This window comes from Ostrinia nubilalis, chromosome 24, assembly GCF_963855985.1.
Source record: "Ostrinia nubilalis chromosome 24, ilOstNubi1.1, whole genome shotgun sequence".
Taxonomy (NCBI): Eukaryota; Metazoa; Arthropoda; class Insecta; order Lepidoptera; family Crambidae; genus Ostrinia; species Ostrinia nubilalis.
Window position 1 is genome coordinate 4,610,123 of NC_087111.1, and position 21,838 is coordinate 4,631,960.

The 21,838-nt window shown below is 35.3% G+C and overlaps 1 protein-coding gene, 1 long non-coding RNA gene and 1 other non-coding gene across 3 annotated transcripts; all 3 read left to right on the plus strand.

The window, feature by feature from the left end:
• Positions 1–587: 587 nt before the first annotated feature.
• LOC135083639 (uncharacterized) lies at positions 588–15,669 on the plus strand. The gene is made up of 4 exons (XM_063978343.1): positions 588–1,128; positions 7,445–7,683; positions 13,824–14,475; positions 14,977–15,669. Exons 1-4 carry the CDS (start codon positions 603–605, stop codon positions 15,258–15,260), a joined length of 1,701 nt encoding a protein of 566 aa, XP_063834413.1. The 5' UTR covers positions 588–602; the 3' UTR covers positions 15,261–15,669.
• A 3,073-nt stretch (positions 15,670–18,742) lies between these two features.
• LOC135083871 (uncharacterized) lies at positions 18,743–19,687 on the plus strand. The gene is made up of 3 exons (XR_010259730.1): positions 18,743–18,863; positions 19,464–19,547; positions 19,631–19,687. It is a non-coding gene; the product is annotated as an uncharacterized LOC135083871 (long non-coding RNA).
• A 1,718-nt stretch (positions 19,688–21,405) lies between these two features.
• Positions 21,406–21,477, plus strand: Trnae-cuc (transfer RNA glutamic acid (anticodon CUC)). Its single transcript has one exon. It is a non-coding gene; the product is annotated as a tRNA-Glu (tRNA).
• The last annotated feature ends 361 nt before the right edge of the window (positions 21,478–21,838 follow it).

Genomic DNA, 21,838 nt, shown 5'->3' on the forward strand with positions numbered 1-21,838 from the left:
AGCTGATGCTCATGATGAGTAACGGATGCTAAACTTTCCAACATCAGTAATTATCACCACTGATTTCTATCATTTACATCACGTCCTACCACTAGCACCGACAATAGATGTGTAACAAAAGCGAGAACGCAATACATAATAATAGAGAGAAAGATAATCTTTCTAGAAAAAAAAGGAGCAAATCGCCACCGAAATGAAATTAAAATCCACAAAAACTCACATGCACGTTTAGCTCAACATCTGTCAAAATAAAACTAACTCAAAACATGTGGGTGCACCATCAAACAAATTCGCAGCTTATGTGAATGATCTAAGTATTAAAATCCAAGGAGATTATTGCACTCATTTCGCTAACGATGCTTTGAAAATGTGCAGATCAACTGCTTTTCGTTTGCGGTCATTAGCATATCTCAAGTCTTGACCGCTACACAATTCTAGATCGTAATCTCATGGTTATAAAGACCAAGTGATTTCTGCCAAGATATTCAAGGAAGCAGTTGATAAGTTTGTCGCACTTAGAATCAGAGACCACGACACGCGCCGGTCAGGAGTAATCAAGTGACCACAAAACATAAAATATAAAAAGGGTGACTACACTTGAGATGATCACTGTTCAGTTGCAGTTAGAGCGAGGTAGACGTGTGATCATCAATATGTTCAGGTTTCTGGTTGTATCGTTAGTGGCTGGTGCTATGGCCATGCCTAATCAGAGTACGGAGACGCCCGCGGAGGCTGTTCGTGTGAGCAAAAAGGACTGTTCAAGTGGTATCTTCAGCCCTACGTGCCTTAAACTTGGAGTTTTGAGTTTGGTGGAGAAGCTGAGTAATAAGGATGAGGTGGCTTTGGTGCCGGGAGTGAGTTTGGTGAAGGATCGTGATGCGAAGACTGAGGCTGTTGACTTCGCGAGGGCGCTGTCTTCGGAGCCAGAAGAGCGTTTGGACAAGTACCTTCTGTTCCACGTCGGGACTTTCTTGGACACACATTCTGTGAAGCTGAGGTTGCTGGACGAATCTGCTGTGGAAGAAGCCAGGAGTATGATGAGCGAGGGTCGAGTGAAGAACCCATTGAGCATGGGAGGAAAGAAAGGAGGCATGGGAGGACTGATCGCCATGGCTATGATGATGAAGGGTAAGTCGATTTGGTTCATGTAAATTAATGTATTAGCATAAATGTTACAAGCATATGAAGTGTTTATTACGTGCTTGCATTAATTTTATGGTACTCGTGGGTGGGTACTTATTCTAATTAGCACGTTAACATACAGCCTGTTCATTTAACAGCACGTGATAAAACTAAAAATTGCAAAGCTCTGTAAAGCAATGTGCTTATCATTAATAATAATTCCAAAAACTCATATTCTCAGTAAGTTGGCTTTCAAAGAGTATACGTCTCAATATAACTTTCATTAAAACTTGCTCTCCGAATCCCGGAAATATCTAAAAAAGAATCTCTAAAATCGTCAAACTTTAGAATTATATAATAAAAAAACGATACATGCTGAAAATAAATCGTGAAGGTCAAGAAAACCCTTATAAAAGGTACGAACAGTTTATCAGCATTGGCTATCTAGAGCATATTAAGTTTAACAACTGCTCTACAAATATCGCCCTTATTTCTTAAACCATTCGGATGATGTAGATGTAAACAAGACAAGCTTTACAAGCTTTTCTTATACTTACTATTTAAGTAAATAGGAAGCTCGTGAACTCCAATACAATCAAAATAGGTTTATAATAACTTTAGTTGAAACTTTGAATGAAGACAAAGAAAAATGATCTTTTAATTGCAAGGAATTGAGAGTAATTTGCCTTACTCTAGATTCAATCAATGATATTTTTAGTAGAGAATCTCTCAACCATGACTTTTTATATGAAATTGAAATATAAGTTCGTAATTAGTTAACCGTATACAAGATTGCTAATGTATTTAATTAATTATATTCTAGACTATAATTATCTCATGTCAGATAATAAGTGGATTAGCTGCTCGGTCTAGTAATTCTAGTTTTTGATGAAAAAAAGTGGTCGTGGGTTTGAAACTTGTAAAGGATACCGAAATGAATATGTGTTATTAATTTGCATTTCATTCGTACAGTTGAAGTTTAGGGTTTGATCTTAATTAATATTCCATTTAAGACAAAAAATCGTGCAAAAGTAATTTCCATTCATAATTTTGATGAATCAAAACCCCATAAAATCACTATACGTCCACTGGTCTACACCACTGACTGCTCCAAATAATAAACCAAAACTAAGAATCGAACAAACAAGAAACGTCTCTAACGATTAACATACAGAGGCCACAATCGCATGCGTGCGATCGAACTTTTTGCAATCAGCCTTCTATGAAAATATAATTGACATAAGAGTATAGTGAGACATATAAAAGAGGGACGGAACAATCGTCTTATCAAATAGCAAGCACATTCGTATCCGTACAGACGTTCGTAACAATGTATAAATTGATAGCCCTATTACTGGTTTCGGGTGGATTCGCCCTGCCCAATCCAGAAATATCTGGTTCGAACCAGAACAGTGTGGAACATACAGTGGAGAATGCAGCTAGGGCGATGGGGAAGGATTGCACCGGCGGGATTTTTAGTCCCACGTGTCTTAAGATCGAAGCGATATCTATGCTTGAGAAATTGAGCTCCAAAGAAGAACTTCGTCTACTACCTGGGGTCAGTTTAGTGAAGGAAGCTAATTCGGAAAATGGGAGCAAGGCTGAGGAGTTTGCGGCTGAACTGGCAAGGGCTTTGCCTTCGAAACCTGATGAGCGATTGGACAAGTACCTTCTGTTTAAACTTGGGAGCTATTTGGATACGCACACGATCAAATTGAGGCTGCTGGATGAGGGCGCGACTGAGGAAGCGAGGGCTCTGGTGGGAGAGGCGAGGGGTAAAGGAGGGTTGGGAGGAAAGAAGGGCGGACTCGGTGGACTGCTTGCTCTTGGACTTTTGTTCAAAGGTACGTAAAGGAATAGTTTTTTGGGGAATTATCCAGTTACACAAACGTCAAATCGTTAAAAGGTGTGTGTTTATTTGTAAAGAATAAGAGTGATATTCAGTTACAAAATTTACAAAGATATTAGTATTTTAATTAAAATATTAAACTGTCCCAATTACGTGTGTTGTAACCGATAAATTGGTACTGAAATGCAAAAAGAAACTAACTAAAACGACCGAGGCACTAAAATATGAATATGATTTGATAAAAACTAGTGTTTGGAAGTGTTTGGTATCACTTAAAAAATCACTTAAAAAGATACAAAAAGTATATTTAAAAACAAGTAACATTAAAAATCTTATGAAGATCAAAAATAAATAAAGTGTCGAAAACAATTCCTTCGATAAAATTCAAAATCATTTTCATTGAAATTTTGTAATTTGATAAAGTCAATCTTCTTTCTATGACAAAAATTAAAAATACATTTTTTTATCACAAAAAAGAGTTGTAAATTAACATAACTCGGTTAATTTTATAGCGTAAAATATAAAACAAAAAAATAGTCATGACGTTCATTAGGAGCCTGCTTTTTACCAAAACTGAAAGTAATTTAGTTTTCAGTGGTTTACACTTTTAGCGGAACATACCCACGACCACGATCTACATGGCTGCTAATGTATTCCATAGTCTAGATTTTATTAAACTATTTTTTACCATTAACCCCCTTATTAATATAAAGTTACACCTAGGATGAACTCTGGATTAAAATGGCATTTCCGTACTAAATGCCACATTTTAACCCTCGCTGTACGAGGTGGGGTGTGACACACCCCAGTCCTTTAAAAATCGTCATAATTTTAAAAATTTGCTAGTGCTAAATTTGAAATTCTCAGTAGCTGGAATTATGGCGCTGCTTCTTCGATCAGCGTTGCAAAATCAGTGCAGCGGTGACTACCAACTTAGTTACATGCTTTTAAAGTGCGTGTGGGTGTCACACACCCCACCTGGTACGGGACGTTGTTAAAAAGTTTAAAAAATTATCTGACAGTTTTGGTTTAATTTATATATTTTTAGCTTTGTTAATTGAATAAAATTCAATACAAATAATATTTTTCGTGATTGTCACGGAATCTGAAATTTTCAAGCACTTTTAGTCAAATAAGATGACTTTTAGTGCGAATTTGGAAGTTTAGTACTGAGATCCGAAGATGTATGTGAACATACACTTATGGGCTACAATTTATACTTGGTAATACAATTTATGGGCTGCTGAAATGGAATAACATATTTTATAAATAAATAAAATTGTTTCGCTCCCATTTTATGCATTGAGCATACTCATTTTCTTTCATCAGAATTGGGGTAAATTAAAATACGATGATCAAAATAAATTTATACCCTTCCAGTTTTTAATTTACTTTTAAATTATAAGTATATATCTTGTACTTTGTTAAATAAAAACGGTTGTCAGAATTAAAGGCACTAATAAAAAATTATACATAAGAAACTGATTCCTTAAATTACAAGAACAACGGAAATTGTCTTTTTGTTTTTTTATGACAAAAATGTTATCATACATATTTTCAGCTCAGAGCTTTTCTTACACCTAATAGTATACGTAAATAATCAATATTAAATATTAAATACCACCTAAAAAAAAATTTTATGAAAGTTTTATCACTTTGTATATTGGGGTATGTCATACCCCACCTGGTACGGGACGTAACTTTTAGTCACCTCGTACACGGAGGGTTAAGCAAGTCAACTAGGGTGTAACTTTTATTAATAAAGGGGCTACTGTATTAAGATATCCCGGGACAACTCGGCCTTCGCAAGTAAGGTTTGACTAGCAGTTCTTGATAATATCATGGGTGACCAACTTTCCTAAAAGTTATACTACCTACTTGAAAGCTCTATCCTAACTAAATAACCTAAGTCCATCATAACCTAAGTAAGACCATCATTAAAACTCTAAAAAAACTTATTTACTTAAGCAAGTTTGCTTTTAAAAAGCACTATGACACCATAAATATGCAATAACAATATTGTATGTATTGCATAAACTTTCAGTGTTTTTTAACCATTATCCATGGATAATGGTTAAAGGCATGCTCATAACGAGGCATGCGAGGCATGCCTCGTTATGCTGTAACATCTAACCCAGTTGGTACAGAGTTAAGAATAGCTAGATTTTGAAGAAGGTTAGATTAAATCTATAGTCACAAGCATGCTTTCAGAAAACTATGAAGAATCAATAGTTTTGTGTAACAGATATCCGCTGGGAACAATCTGGATAGAGACAAATAGCTCAGAATCTTTCATTATTTATTCAGAGTCATGCAAAACTCAAGATCGAACGCGATTTAGGATTATTGTGAACTCCCTCTGCCCCATCTAGGGGACATAGGACCCTTTTGTACGGGTAAATTGTGCGTTGAGTCCCATACCTACCCTGCGGGGACAGGGTAGGTTATGTGGGGCTCACTAAGTCAGAAGGACGAGGCATACCCACTAAAAAGACCCCGGTGCTCCGTCACTCGCCGTATGTGGGAGGAAACTGTGGGATTCCGGACAAAGCCTTCTTTACCATAGCCCCTCCTGGGGTTTGCAAACCACTATGGAATTTTCCATAGCCTATAATGCCTATTCACACTCATTGTTTTTTCTTAATGCCATAATTCAGTTACCAACACGTTATTTTTTTGCTGCGAAAGTCAACAAATTGCATATTAGTATTTGTTTACCGCTTAGAAAATAAGAATGTAGAGACAGCACAGGGCTATAAATTTTGGTTGCAAATTAGCTCTTATTCCAACTGTATAAGATCCCATGGCGTTTAGTTTAGCTGTTGTCTTTACAAAAATGACATTCGTCATTATTATTTACACGCTCCGATTAGTTCACACCGGTAATGTTGTGTGCAGTCGGTGTTAGTGTTCCCTATCGTTTTGGAATGAGAAAACCATTTGATTAGCCTTTGTTTTCCATAAGTTGTTTTGAGCTTAGATCTGCTACTTATGGGACCAGTATTGTCCATCGTTTTGTAGTACAGTCAACGTCAAATAAATACCCAAAAAGTGGACAACACAACTAAGACGTGTTGCGAACTTTTTGGCTACTTTTTGACCTTGACTGTCCAATATCACCCACGTGTATTTATGTAAGTTCTGTTTTCAACTTTTCAAAGCAAATTACTTAAGTAATAATGAGTATGATCACGAAATAAAAGACAAATCTCTAAAAACATTTTAAAAAACAAAACATTAATTATAATACCTAATACCTAGTATTAGGCTAGCTTTCAGCTTTAAAGGTACAGAATGCTATGGTTAATTTGTTATTGTAAACAATCGAATGAAACATTCAAATTTATTTAAAATCACACTAAAATGCGATTCAACCTCAAGTAGGTGTAGCTTCAAGCCTTGGAATCTTGGAATAAGGCCTAGAATTCATGAAAATACTTCAAATACTGTCAATAAGAAAAACGTAAGCCCTTTTTTATCCATAATTACCATCCATTGAAAAAAAAATGAAATGAAATAGTTTATTCAGTACATAGGCCCTTTCCAGGGCACTTATACAAGTCCCAAATATAGCTTGCCCTACCACGAAGTTGGCTCTATTGACACCGGAACATGCTGAACTTATTATGGCATCTAAAGTAATTGTTATAAGTGCTATTTTGGAACAGAAATGTTTATTCTTATGTGCTAGCGACAGTATAAAGTGAAATAGAGCGTGGAAGCTTAATGGATGCATCCAAGCAAAAGCAATAAAGCCTCTTTTGTAGAAAAAGTTGTGAATTTAGATTTAATCATAGCACTTACATTAGTTATTTATGTACTAGATAACGATCAAGAATGTGATTTGTCGTTTTAGACTTTTATTGGCTTCGAAATAACATGTAAATTAGCTAATCATTCATAAAAATTAACGTTAGGCTCTTACTCTATTTGCTAAACTTTTTTTTTCTACGATAATGTAATGGAAGGTGTCCAAACAGTCAATCTGTAAATTATTGGGGGATGCCTATGTTCAGCAGTGGACGTCCTGTGACTGAAATGATGATGAAAAAGTTAGTTAAGAGCTTTTTAAAAGCTAGCTTTGAGAATGAATGGATTTTGTGAACAGAAGACGTTCTTTTAATAGGTGCTTATTACCCGTTTTCACCATCAATTAAGTGACCCCTGTGGTAACACACTTTTATTTTCATATGGGTCACTTAAAAATTTGGGATTGATGGTGTAAACGGGCATTAGGAAATTTGAAATAAAACTTTTGTAAACCTATAAAGAAGAGGCGACAATAGTAACTGAGTTTCGCGCTACTTCTTCTCAGCAGGAGCCCACATAATAGTCCTGAAGCAGTAAAGGGTTTAAATGGGATGTGTAAAAGCGCTTTTTAAAAGTCTCATTGCAAAACATAAATAACTTATATGATTGTCTGATAAACCTTACACATAGATACTTTTTTCTCATACCACCTTCCTTCCACAGGTACTCTCATGTCGATCGGTCTTGGCGCGCTCGCTTTACTCGCTGGCAAGGCCCTCATGACTGCAATGATGTCTCTCCTGCTCTCTGCCATCATCGGCATCAAATCCCTCACCGGTGGGCAGAAATCAACCACGTATGAGATTGTATCTAAGCCTATATACAGCCACAGCCATTCCCACTCCACGGCACATGAGGATGTTGGAGGATATGGGCATTCAGGGTATGGCAGGAGCCTTAATGTAAGAAGGCGTTAGAATAAGTTGTCAGGAGTTTGGGATACTTTGAGAGAATAGGTCTTTTGTACCTACTGACTATGATGAGGTTTCGTCAAGGGCCATTCAAATTCGATATATTTTTGCATGATACAGGGCACGTAGGTCCCATAAAAATATTTTGAATCATTCAGACATCAATTTGGATGTAGTTTAAAATTTGATCAATTGTCTATTCTATGGCTGAAACATTAGACTGGAAATACTTTTTATCTCTATAAACTCGTATATATTTTTATTATATTTAAACCTTCTTTTCTTATTCCTATTATATTTATTGCTCATCTCAATTTGCTAAAATATTACAAAGTCATATTCAAACATAACTTATCTATTTTTTTCATGATTAGCCTTGATCAGGCTACAGCTCTATGTATACATTCTATCTATCTATTTATTTGCATAATATTATGTATTTTATGTATTGTTATTTGTTATAAATTGCTGATTCTTATGGCTTGAATTTCCACAAAGTTCTCTCAAAGTGTTTTCGAATATTTTGATAATTTATTTATAGTTATATTAACGAAATTGTTTCCAAACGAACCAACGAAACGATAATAAATTATTTATTGTTATTTAATAATTTATTTTAGGATAAGATCACGATGTAACTTTTTTCTTACTTTTGTATTTTTATTCTTCAGTATTATATTCTGAAAATGTGTCATAATTTGTATTGTGTCATTATTACTTGTATTATATTTTATGTATTGTTTGTATAATTATTCTTTCTTTGTTTTATTTTATTTGTGATATTAGTTTAATATATTATTTTTGTATGGAAATTTTCTATGTTCTTCATATTTTATATACATTACGTGTAATGATTTATGTATTTAATGTTTCTAATATTTTATGTATTACTATTTTTATACAAAAATACTATCTATCATATAAAAAGACTGTTTACCGCTTAGTCTTCTTAGCAATAGATCTTTCCTTGTACATAATTTTATGTATAAATATTTAGTTTTTATGTGTACATATTTTCTATTATTACTACATGTACATATTTATATAATGTATTTGCTCAATTTAGTTTTTTTTTATTTGTATAACTTTCATACTTCTGCACCCAAAGAAAATAAAGTTGGTGTTTTATAAAAACCTTGTTTTATTTTACCAATTTCAAGGTTTTTTTATGCATGACAAGGCTGGTATTTGACCGCAATCGCACCTAGTGTTAAGTGAGATGCAGTCTAGGATGGTACATATCTGCCCTGTAAGTGCCTATTCACTCTCGCATTGAAAGAGCCCGGATTATAGTGTTCAGAAAAGACAACAGCAGGTTTTGGTTATGTTTTCAAGTTAACAACAAGGCTAATGTAGAGTTACTAGAATACAAACATTTACATGACTAATTTACGTCACAATTACGTTATTACTTCACAATATAAGATAGTGAAAAGTAATTAAATGAAAATATGTTAGCACAATTTATAGCTTTGCGACCAAAAAAATTGCCATATCACAAATAAAATCATATTTATAACAATCAAACACTACGAGAATAATAATAATTTTATTAAAATCATGTTCATTAATTAGTCATAATGATTTGTTAAAATCATAATTATTAAAAGTGAAATCATTCAATGAGTAAAAGCAAACATACAATTACAAATATCTGCGGCATATTCATCAAATAACTTAATTGATATCAGTCATTCGGTATCACCTTTCATGTTATTAATGTATTTGCATTACCATACCAAAATACAGGGTGTACTATCATTTTTTTTTATTTTTTCTTTACATTATTTAGCCGTTACATTAAATTCAAATAGTGTCTTAAATCCTCTTGTGTTTTGTCCAGACACTATTGTTCTCTATACAAATGAAATGTAAAAAAATCATGAGAAGTAAATTCCACAAGCTTTGTCAATCAAAATAATACATTTTAATTTATAAACAGATTTTTTTTCGCTATTTCAATGAAACCGACTGTACTGTTCTTAAAAATTTACTGTTGTAATACTTTATGAATAACATACTTATCTTTTGATAGATCTGTATCTGATTAAGTTTTAATAGTTCCGCTTTCGTGAACACCCTATATACTCAAAATTAAATGTATAATGCCATTATCCATTCACAAAACGTTATGCCTGTCTAACATCAGAGTCAGTATCGAAAGTACCTTAATCTAAGCAAAACGAAATATAAGAAAAATGATCCACTTTCTTCACTGATTGGCTAATGTTTTAGTTTATTTTTAGTGAAAGTATATTGTTTGAAATGTAATGCAGGGATGTTATGGATATGAAGTTTCGGATACGTTTACGGATATTAGAATAATATTATACCGGTTTCGGTTAAGGTTAAGGTTAGTAAATCATTTCGGATTATCCGAAAGTTACGGATAATTTTGGTTACGGATATTGAAGTTTAAAAAGGTAAAATTCAAATAGTAAGATGCTGCGCGACCCACATAACCACTTTATGTACTATGCGGGGTACCTATGATAAAGGTAAAACAGGTATATCAGAATGATGCCAAGGGATGCCAGACAAGTAACAAATATTAAAAACTAGCTTTTGCCCGCGGCTTCACCCGCGTGAAATTTAGTGTCACAAATCGGCATAAATTATAGCCTATATGTTAATTTGGGTTACAAATAATAATACTGTAAGGTTTCAACAAAATCCGTTCAGTAGTTTTTGCGTGAAAGAGTAAACAAACATCCAAACTTTCGCATTTATAATAGTAGGATATTAAGATTTAGTGGAATCGGTTTCGGATATTTTTTTATTTCGGATATCCGATAGTTTCGGTTACGTTTACAGATATCCATACATCCCTAATGTAATGTAAAAGATGGCGTCGAGCTCAGCCTAGCAGTTCTAATGACTGTGTTTGCAGTCTAAGATTAGATCATTTAAATGACAACTAGATCAGATGAAATTATGTTAAGGTTAATAACTTTGAAGCACTTTCCTTCGAACTGTAGGCTTCCTTACTAACCGGTCTTTCAATTTCGGTTGTGGCTAGAGCTTTTATGAAACAAATTAAGATCAAAAATTGATACAAATGAAAGCACGGATTCAAGTTTATTGTGATTAGTGGAGTATTAAATTCACAATCATATCGATCTCATATCTAAAACCGGCCGTATTCACAAACCTTACTATGAGGTCTCACAGTGCGCGTGAACGCACAGGGTGACACATGAACCAATCACAGAGCTCAATTCAACGCTGTGCGTTCGATTTGCTGCTTCACTTAAACAAGCATCGTTTGTGAATACGGGGGTATTTATTGTTTGGTAACTTAGTATAACCCACCAATAACAATAATGTAATGTGTCACTCTATAATACTACTAATACTACTACTACTAGCGGCCACTAGGTGGACCGACGGTCTGGTGAAGGTCGCAGGAGGTGCCTGGATGCGAGCGACGCGGGACCGGTCTTTGTGGAAATCCTTTGGGGGGGGGGCCTTTGTCCAGCAGTGGACGTCTTTCGGCTGAAACGAACGAACGAACTAGCGGCCGCCCGCGACTTCGTACGCGTGGATCCCGTTTTACCCTCTTAGGTGTGGAGTTTCGTAAAATCCGTTCTTAGTGAGCACCTACGTTCTAAAAGAAACCCCCATGAAAGATTTGAGACTTCCAGCACTTGTAGTTTCAGAGATTTCGTGATGAATGAGTCAGTTAATCAGTGACCTTTCGCAGTTATCAAAATCAAAATCAAAAATATTTTATTCAATTTAGACCACTGGCGGCACTTATAAACGTCAAAATATAGTAAATAAAAAAGGTAGCCCTTATGGGGCACTTTCCATGTCTAATTATCTTTTGGGCCCTACCAGCGCTTCTGTAGATATAGACGTTCAAATATTTTTTTTATTAATTTAGAGACTCTTTGATAGAAGACTATCTCGCCTCTCGATGTATCTGACTGCTGTAAGATGGTCATTAATGGCTGAGCAATCCCGGGGGATATCTGACTATCTTGGAACCCATAGCTGAATATAGGAGGAGTAGACCTCCCTCCATTGTAAAGTGGAAGATAAACCTATGTACTTAAAAGGTAACAATAAAGATTATGTTAGAGCTAATAGAAATTAACATAAGACACAAGATTGTCATTGTTTACGACTCTGATATTTAATTTTCTACAAGCAGTAACTTCTTACTTAAATTTTTCTTAATGATATCTTCGTAATTGATCTAATATTGTTAAATTCCAAATTGTATTAAAATACGATGATCATAATTGTTTTCAAACAGCTAAAAATATTATAAAATAAATAATATTTTGTAGTACAAAGACAGTGGCACAATAAATTCCAAATGACTTCGTTATTTATTTTAACGAGAGAACATGGACCTATAAAAAAAGGCGGACGGAACTCGCGCTACAACAAAACTGTGACGCAAAATTTTGGCGTTTGTCTATTGTGTGAGTGAATTTAGGGATGCCATGTTAGCCAAAACATTTTACCCATTTATCTTAAGAAAAACATAGATGGGCAGATATGTTACTTGGAAATGTAGACGGAATTATATCGTGCCATTTGAAAAGGATGAAAGATGAATAAGTTGAGGTAGACGCGAAATTTTCAAATTTTCTTACTTTGTTTGCAAGTCAGTGTCAGGTACGATTCACGCAGTTACAAATTATCAATCTTGTGTACCTACGTAATCATAATCTTATGTATCATCAATTTTATTATCTCTGATAGATTTTCCACGCCTTTGGGAAGGATCAAATCTGCCTACAAAAATACATCCCAATAAAACACAGTTATTATGATAAATTATTTTATTTCAATAGTATGCGTAATAAACACCTAAAAAGTCTTAAAATTATAGATTTCCCACTTTTCGGGTAATTTTCCCACGTAAATAATTGAGAACACTGGCCTTTGACGTATTATTTTGTCGGGTGATTGACGTTTGATTTTAATATTTTAATGTTTATAAAATCGGGGAAATAAGTGATTAGATTATTAGTTTACCTGTGAAATGTGATTCCTTGATTTTTGTTCGTTCGATCAGAACGGTTTTTACACAATTTCACCACGCAAGACATGTCGTATTTGTGTTTTTTTTTCGCCGCGTAAATGTGTCAACTGTGTGAAGTTTGCACTCGAACTGGTGTATCAGGGTATGAATGTGTGCGTGCCGGCCTGTATGTACAGGCGAGCTGGTATATCCTAATGTCACAGTATTTTGTTGATGAGAATCCGTCCGCCTTTTTTTATAGGTCCATGCGAGAGAATGATATAATTATCATAGTCCTTTAATATACGAGTATCTGAATGTATTCCATAACAGATTGGATAGTAAGCAATCAAAAGTTTAGAATACTTTGATTCACCATAAGCTATGACTCTATGAGGACTATAGGAAGTCATGACATATGCCATCTAAGATCCAAAGCACACGATGCGTTGTGGCACCGCACTGGTCGTGTGCCCGCCACAGATATTTCTATGTAAGACGACGCATTGACACCGCTTCGGCGTCGCACCGCCGCCGCAACGCATCGTGTGCTTTGGCTCTGCTAAAACTCATGACATGTTATTACAACCAACTAAGAAGCAATTTATAGAGTTTCTAAATAAATAATTTAACAACCGAGGCTCATCATAATTTAACAACCGAGGCTCATCATAATTTAACAACCTAAATAATGAATTATTGAAAAGTTTTCAAGTTTACAAAAGCTCTTCTTAATTTTAGTCACAGACAGTTCATAATTGCTTTTCATTGTGACTGTACATAATGTGACTATTTACTGTTGCATTTTCAAAATAGTCTCTGAGAAGCTTATTACAATTTTTCAGTATAAATATTTACATTATTTCAAATAACTTTGTGTTAATTAAATTGATGTTATATCTCATTGTAGAATTACTTAGCTGTATCGATGATGCATATTTCGTAACACCCAATAGAAATGCAAAAGGTACAAAACGAATGCACTTTACTTTTCCATTTATTTGTTCGAAAGTAAGCAGTTCGGTTCCACTCTCAGCATCTACAGCAATTGTTATTTTTTTCCTTATTTCAGTTTCTATGCTTAGCGACATCGTGCTCTTATTGTACTTGACTTGGAAGTATAAATAAATTGGAATCTGGTCGAATATCACAGTACAACACAGCCGATCGACGAAATGTGTTCAGCTTACCTTTACCAATAAAGTATAGTGATAAATACAGTGACAAAATGTGTAGCAAATATGTGGTGCTCTCGCTCGTTGTGGTTTTGTGTTATGTGTACGATACAAGTGGACTTATAGAAGATGGGGGTGACCATAACACCCTCACGGTTGAACCTGAAAAGAGTCAACCCAACGCAACGGAAAGAACTGGACGATTTCTGCAGAAGGAGTGCAGCAATATGTTCAGTTCTAAGTGCTTGAAACTCCACGTGCTGTCCTTCTTGGAGGATTTGAGCTCTCGCGATGAGCTCGCCCTCTTCCCAGGATTAAGCATCGTGAAGGAGAACGTGTCAGGAGTATTGAGTCCCGAAGAAATGGCTGCGGAACTTTCGAGGCAATTTCCTGGGAAGCCAGAAGAGAAATTGAATAGGTACTTGCTGTACCGCCTCCAGAATTATCTGGATGGTCACTCCTTGAAGTATAAGCTGTTGGATCCTCAGACGACTAAGGAGGCCATGGAGATGACGAAGGGTGACCAAGCCAGCGCTAGAGGAAAGGGCGGCGGCGGCGGCGGCGGTGGCGGTTTCGGCGGCGGCAAGGGTGGTGGTGGCGCCCTCTTGGCATCTGCTTTGATGATGAAAGGTAAGTAATTATGTCTCTAATGTTATACAAATGTTTATCAAACAGAAACGCTATTTGTTAATGTTATAGATGAAAGAAAGCTCATAAATTAGAAGTTATTTATAATGATGATAATACGGCTATTCTTTCATCTTGTGATTTATCTACGAGTATTCAACGTCTCTAATTACCTACTATGCATCATTTGATCACTGACTATAACTGATTGTTTCGATCTACAATATATCTGGGACTCTAGTCCCAATACTCCAATACTCTATACTGTATTGGATTCTGTCATCCAGAGGTCCCGCGTTCGATTTGAAATCAAGAGAAAAACATTTTGGCGATTAGCACAGAGGCCTAGCTAAGCTTTAAAATTTCAAGACTTTCTATTTCTTTATTGAATTCAATCCTCTGGCATCATTCTAAGCTACGCCATACGTCAATCAGCTAAAACATTTCTAGCAACAGGCAGTGAATGTAATTTCAAAGATTTATTGTAAATTTCTCCATTTCCAGGTGCCCTTGGTGCAGCAGCCCTTGGAGCGCTGGCCCTTCTTGCAGGCAAGGCTTTGATGACAGCTCTGATGTCTCTCCTGCTCTCTGCCCTCGTAGGCCTCAAGGGCCACGGAGGCCACAAGTCTACAACCTACGAGATCATCACCAAGCCCGAAGTCTCCCACCACCACTCCCACAGCCATGAAGAACACCATGAGCATGAGCATGGTCACCATGGAGGGTACAGGAGAGCGTATGATATGAATTACAACAGTTACATGCCATATGATACCACCTCTAGTTAGAATTTGTTCAACAGTTCCACGCGTCACTAAATGGCCGATGTTTAAAGATCGGCGCTTACAAGTGACAAGCAAACTTTTCTGAATTCGTTAAAAATCGCATTTGAGCTTAAGCTACTACAACATTATAAGGAAGAAATATCGACATAAACTACGCTTTTCTGAATAGAATTTTACAGTAGACAGAGTGAGGACCAATAAAAAGAAGTTGAAATTAGTAGGGTCGTGAGCAAGCATTGCTTATACTCTCTATAAAACTTCCAGCCATAAGCCTTACTCTTCAGTAATATTATGGTCACCATTGTCATTATTTTGTTTATGTGAAAAAACTTGTAATGGCAAATCCAAATAAGTTACAATGTTCATTGTTTAAACTTTGGTTATCATGACAGAATGATTTAAATAGATTTTTGTTAAAAATATTGCTAATAATTTCCGTGCTGTATTTCAGAAACAATTAGATTTAAGATATTTATTTCTCTAGTTTTAGTTAATTTATTCTTTCCTCGTTGTCACTTTGAATTTATTATTGCAGACTTTTGTGGGCGTGTTAAAGATGTTCCTATTTATTTATTTATGCATTTATTTCTAGAATCATACGTTTATTATTTTTTTCTTTAATATTTCTTCCCACCGCTAAGTGTTTAGCAATTGTTTTTATTTTCTCACATTATATACCTCGATATTTACGTATTTTAACTGTTTATTGTTTATTTTCACTTGTTTTTTTTATTGTGTTACTCGTTTAAAGCGGTATGTCTGTGATATACTTTATTTTATTATTTATTTTATGCTTTCATAAAGTGTAATGTATTGTCTTCAAACCAAATATAATGTTAGCTCTTGTTATTTATTCGTTAAGCTTGTTATTGTATTTATTGACAATGAAAATGATATAATAATAACTCTTTGTTTTATTACCTTGTCCGTAATAATACAGGCTGAGTACTTTTGGAATAGAAAATATTCTAAGTTGATTTGTAAGCTATCAACTATAGTTTTCATTTTGATGATCAGTTATTCGTCATTTTCGATTAGACACAATAGGAATCAAGGATCAAAATGGTGAATTTTTAAAGAACCCTGGTTTAAGAGAAAAATACACTAAATAATAGTTATTAGCTACAAAGAGTCATTATGTCCTGTTTTTTTCACCTAACTACTAGTACGATTTAAAAAGTTATTTTTGACTTGGATAGCCCATTTATTAAAAAAGGTTTTAGGCTCTATAATATATCGCTACGACCTATAGGGCAGAGCAGCAAAGAAAAATGTTGTAACTATTTTTACGCGTACGAAATCACGGGCACAACTAGTTAGGTATACGAGTATGATCGTTACAGTATTTTAATTAATGTACTTTATCTTTGATTAAGTTAATGAATCTTTATATCCGCTTAGAGTGCTTTTGAAAGTTCTACCTTAACTCAAAAATGTAAAGATGATTTTAACTTGTATAAGACAGCAAAGGCTTCTACTATTCTATGCCTAAACCACAATAATGTTTACTTAGCCCGAACTTAACTATAAAATTACATATTTTCACCCAACCGCCATGACATTCGACCTACAATCCTATAAACAATAAGAAAATAAATAAAACTAACCGACTGAAGTTAATTCATTTGTTATCCATTTTCCTAAGTGAATAGTAGAGATGGCTTTAAGAAGAATAGTTGTTAAATTAGCAATTTTAACTGTAGTAAACTCTTTAGCTGTTAATGATGTTAGTTTATCAAATGAAGATACTAAAACAGTGAAAACGTCTCCATTAGAAGACGCAGATGGAAATCTAACTAATGTATTCAATGGAGTATACGTTGAGTGTTTTCTGCATTTATCGTACTCGTGTGTGCAAAGAAAAACGTTGTTGTACCTGAAGGAACTTAATAAGTTGTCTGAGGTATCTGTGATTGGAGACTATGTAAAGTTCGGTAAGATTTTTTGCTATAATAAGAAAAATATTTCTATAAGACTTACTCAGTTTGTTACGTTTCTATGTGAAAACAGCTGATATCATTTTGAGGAATTAGTTAGAGACACAGATCGGAAATACAAACAAAATAGAGTCGCTATTTTACACTTGAGTACGGCTCTACATTATTTGTGTCTTAAAACTTTTAAACGTGTACCGCATTTATAAGAAAACTTAGTTAATATCAGTGCCTGTTACACATAGGTATTAAACATACATGGTATAAAAAAATCCTTTCCAATTTTTGTGTTTATCTAATCAATCTAGTTATTTATTAGGTACCTAGTGTATAAAATACAGGCTATAAATCTCTACGATAGCAGAAGAACTAATAAGTAATCGTACCTATAATTTTATTAAAAATAATACAATGTAGGTATCTACTTGAAGTGTGGATACCACGTATGGAAAACTATACGTATGGTCCATCATCTTTTGGTGACCACACCAAAAGATGATGGACCATACTTTAAAATACTCCATTACAGTATAGTATGCAAGTTAAGACCTAAATAAATTGTAGAATATACTACTTCATACCTGCGTAGTGTTAACAACAACATTATAGTTTTGCTAAAATCCTTCCATTAAGTAGTTTTGCGCGTTCATTCATCTCCACTTCACAAGAGACCATTGACGTTACAGTAAAGTTAAACACCAGTGACCCAGACCTCGTGGAAGAGGACACCAGAGACAAGAACTCCGAGGACCTGTCCTTCATGATCGACAAGGCTGTGGATAGTTTCTTCAACAACCACGTTATGAAGTTTAGCGCGATGGGGCGAGACGTTTCCGTACCTAACACTGGTAAGGTTTTGGAGCTTGAATTCTGAAACATACTCGAACCTTAAAAAAGAGCCCTTTCTATTGGTCGATAGTTTAGTCAGATTCCTAAATGTACGAGGAATCGACCGATACTAAATCGGGGTAATATGCGCACTTTCACATACTATTAATACTGAATAAAAGCCCAACATGGATGATGATGATGGACCGACGACATCGTAAAGGTAAGCTCGGGACGCAGGCAATCGATCAACGTGGAAAGCATTGGGGGAGGCCTAAAGCATAGGCAGTGGACGTCCTATGGCTGAAATGACGATGATGATGATGAAAAGCCCAACTAAACTATTTACCGACTAAAAATCTGTAGTCTGTCGAGATCAAAAAGTTCAGGATAATATTATTCACATTCCTACTCAAAAACAAGGCTTTAAATTAAATTGCATCTATGTCTAGTGGTAAAACCACCTGTCTCAATCCCAGAAGTCCAGGGTTCGATTCCCATCGAGGCCAAAATTTCTGCTCGATTTGGTGGGTCGTAGTACCTAGGGCTTGTTATTAGTTCGACTAACTAGTACCATTTTACTCAAGTCTGTGGCAAACGCCCAATTTAAAGTTTTGTTGCTCAGACTTTTCTATTAGGCATCTCGCTGAGAATATGTTTTATAAATGAGCATTTGAACTAAAAATCCATACCTATTTAATTTGCAGTAGAAGGTTTCGTGGGCAGAAAGAAAAGAAAAGGTGGCGGTGGCGGCGGTGGCGGCCATGACCACGGAGGAGGCGATGGAGGCAAGAAGAAGATGATGATGATGGCCATGATGTGTATGAAGATGAAGTTGATGATGGTAAGTCATTTAAGTATGGTTCCAAAAGAGTAGAATAGGACTTTTTCCGTGGACATAGAAAAAGGAGACTTGAGACAATAAGAATAAAAGCAAATCAGGCTTCCCCAATTTACCTGCCAGTAAGAAGTGTAAGCCAAATGCTCCATTCACTAAAAAAAATTTTTCGTTACTGTACAAAATGTTTCATTACACAAATGAGTGACTAGCGAACTGAGTGTTAACCTATAACTAAACCTAGCTCACTACAAAATAGTTTGTTTGTGTTTTACAAAATTTTGTTCCTTATAACCATAGTACCTACTTAGTAATAATGTGGTAGTAACCTCCAGTTCACTAGTCACTCATTTGTGTAAGCAGTAGCCTAACATTTTTTTTTTTCAGTGTTAGCCTCTAGTGAAATAAAGAGGTTCGTGCTCCTGTAGTGAAAATTAACTGACCTGATGATGATGAAGTACCTATTTAATCTATTTACATACAAAAATATCTCATAATTAAGTCTTAAGTTTATCATTATTAAAGTTACTTACTTAAGTAAAGCATGTTCCCGAATTAAGAAGTTATGTTTACCAACATTATTTACTAGTATGTAATTCTTTGCAGATGGTTCCAGCAATGATGGGCATGATGGGGATGATGTCTTTCAAAGGGATGATGTTCAGCATGATGTCGTTCATGATATCAAAAGTAAGGCCATCATTGTAATCAGAAAAAGTTTCAAATACTTATGTTTCTTATAATTATAACTACTATTATGCTGTTTTTTTTAGATGATGCTATTGATGAAACTTTTGGAGAAGAAAGGAGGGTCTGCAGGGACTAGTGGGGGTGATGGAGTGAGTTATTTCGTCCTTGAATATTACGCCTTTTATATAGTAAAGGCAAAATCCGATGCTTGGCGCTCTTGCTATTAAATAGAGGTAGTTAGTTACAGTACGGACGATAGCTGCTGTGCTGCACTTCAAGCTGTCGGTCTAGGATACGCGCTGCGATTAGTTTTTATCGCGCTATTTCTAGGATTTTACGCGATAAGCCCGTACGTTTATCGTCTTAAATCATTGATAAGCTTTTATCACGACGCATCCTAGCCCGGCTGAACACGGTGGCTTGTTGTTACGTTGTAATAAAGGCTACTTATTTGAAACAAACATGTAGTCCAATACGATGTCTATTACTTGATTTAATAAAAAAAATCTGATCATAAACTCTAAGTACTCCTTTAATTTTCTTATCACTTTTTCAGGGTTGGGCGGCAGGCGGAGCTAGTGGTGGAGCGTGGATGCCTGCAGGTATAGTAATACCCATTTAACTACCCTCAAGTGTCCACACATAGAATATAAACCGCATTTCAATCCAGGTGGCGATTACGGCGGCGGCGGTGGCGGTGGCGGCGGTTACGACGCCAACGGCCAATGGCAGAGCCGTTCCATTTTCGAAAAAGAACTCGAAATTGCGAAGAAACCTGTCACTTACGTCACTCCGACACACAAAAGTTACACAGATAAAAAGTCCAGAAGCAAAAGAGGTTTGATTGATGTGATACAAAACGCATACACATACTGGATGAACAGAATTCTGGGAAGTAGCATTAATAAGAGAAAACTGAAGCAACCGTACAAAATGGTAAACGGAGTCAAATACGTCTATTATCCTTTGAAAGTGCTCCAGAAATACAAAGCTAAAGAACAAGCGAATCAGATCAAAACTGCAGACGAATTTAAGCCTATTGTGATTGCTGAAGACTTCAATAAGGGTGAAATAGTTGAAGCGGAGAGTAGAACCCATAAGAAGAAAATCACCAAGATGGCGGCGTCTCTGAATGACGCAGTGGAGGACAATCCTTGGGAATGACTATACTACTTGATGAAGTTCTATGTGTTAGAGAATTTGGTGGAACCGGACTTTAGAGCTTTGTTGTTCTTATAGTGATAGTGTTAAACGAGTTATTAATTAATATTAGTGCATATTATGTCAATGTAACTGTGTCAATGTAGATGTTATTTTAATATGTATGAGTCAGCATATTTATACAGAATTAAGTGAGGAAAATAAATTATTTGAAACAAACTGATCTCTTTGAACCTTTTACTAATTTAAATTAACGATTTTGGGAAATCCACTAAATAATGCACTTGAAAAAATGTTGTTGTATCAGATGGGAATTAAAGATCACAACATTCACAACCTTTCGCTTCAAATATTTTATTACATCAACATTTACTCACATAACGCCATCTATACAAATACTGAACTACCACTTCAAACATCTGAGTATTTTTCTGAAAAAAGCAAGTCTTACAGAAATAGCACTCTATATTCTGACGAGTTAAAATACAGAACCATCAACAGATGGCGCTTAAATGGACTTCAAAGATTTATCTCGACTTTTTTGCAATAATAAATACTGCTCACGCTATAAATTATTAATATCTGTAGTAAGTACTTATATTTCGTTGTTAAATTAACTTCAATTATTATTTAATGCATGTGTCATTGAATAACTTATCTTTATATTTATTCACTAATTTCGAACCATATAACAACATCCGATATGGTCTAGTGGCTAGGATACCTGGCTCTCACCCAGGAGGCTCGGGTTCGATTCCCGGTATCGGAAAGATCAGTTTTGCATTTTTTCCCGATACAAAAATATTTATTTTATGATTTTATTTTCGAAAGTTACTCTCTTACATTCTTTATAAACCTACTTATTTTCTGCCAATAGCGTGAATCGAAGGCGTTTTTACTAATAATCAATAATGTATCTTTTTCATAAAATAATAATTATTATAAATAATTATTTTACCCTTTGAGGAAAATCTGCAACTAATTTGCGATTTCCTCGAGCCAATCGCTGACCACGCGCCGCACCCACGTTGTCACTTTCGAAAACACCCGGGCCGGCTACACAGTGGCCTGTTAACTGGGCTTTAATCTTTCGTTAACCGACTTATACCAAAAACAGTAAGCAAATAGTA

Coding starts and splice junctions, on each gene's coding strand:
- LOC135083639 (XM_063978343.1), top strand. CDS start 603: ATGATCACTGTTCAGTTGCAGTTAGAGCGAGGTAGACGTGTGATCATC. Junction 1,129..7,444: donor CATGGCTATGATGATGAAGG/GTAAGTCGATTT, acceptor TTCCTTCCACAG/GTACTCTCATGTCGATCGGT. Junction 14,476..14,976: donor ATCTGCTTTGATGATGAAAG/GTAAGTAATTAT, acceptor CTCCATTTCCAG/GTGCCCTTGGTGCAGCAGCC.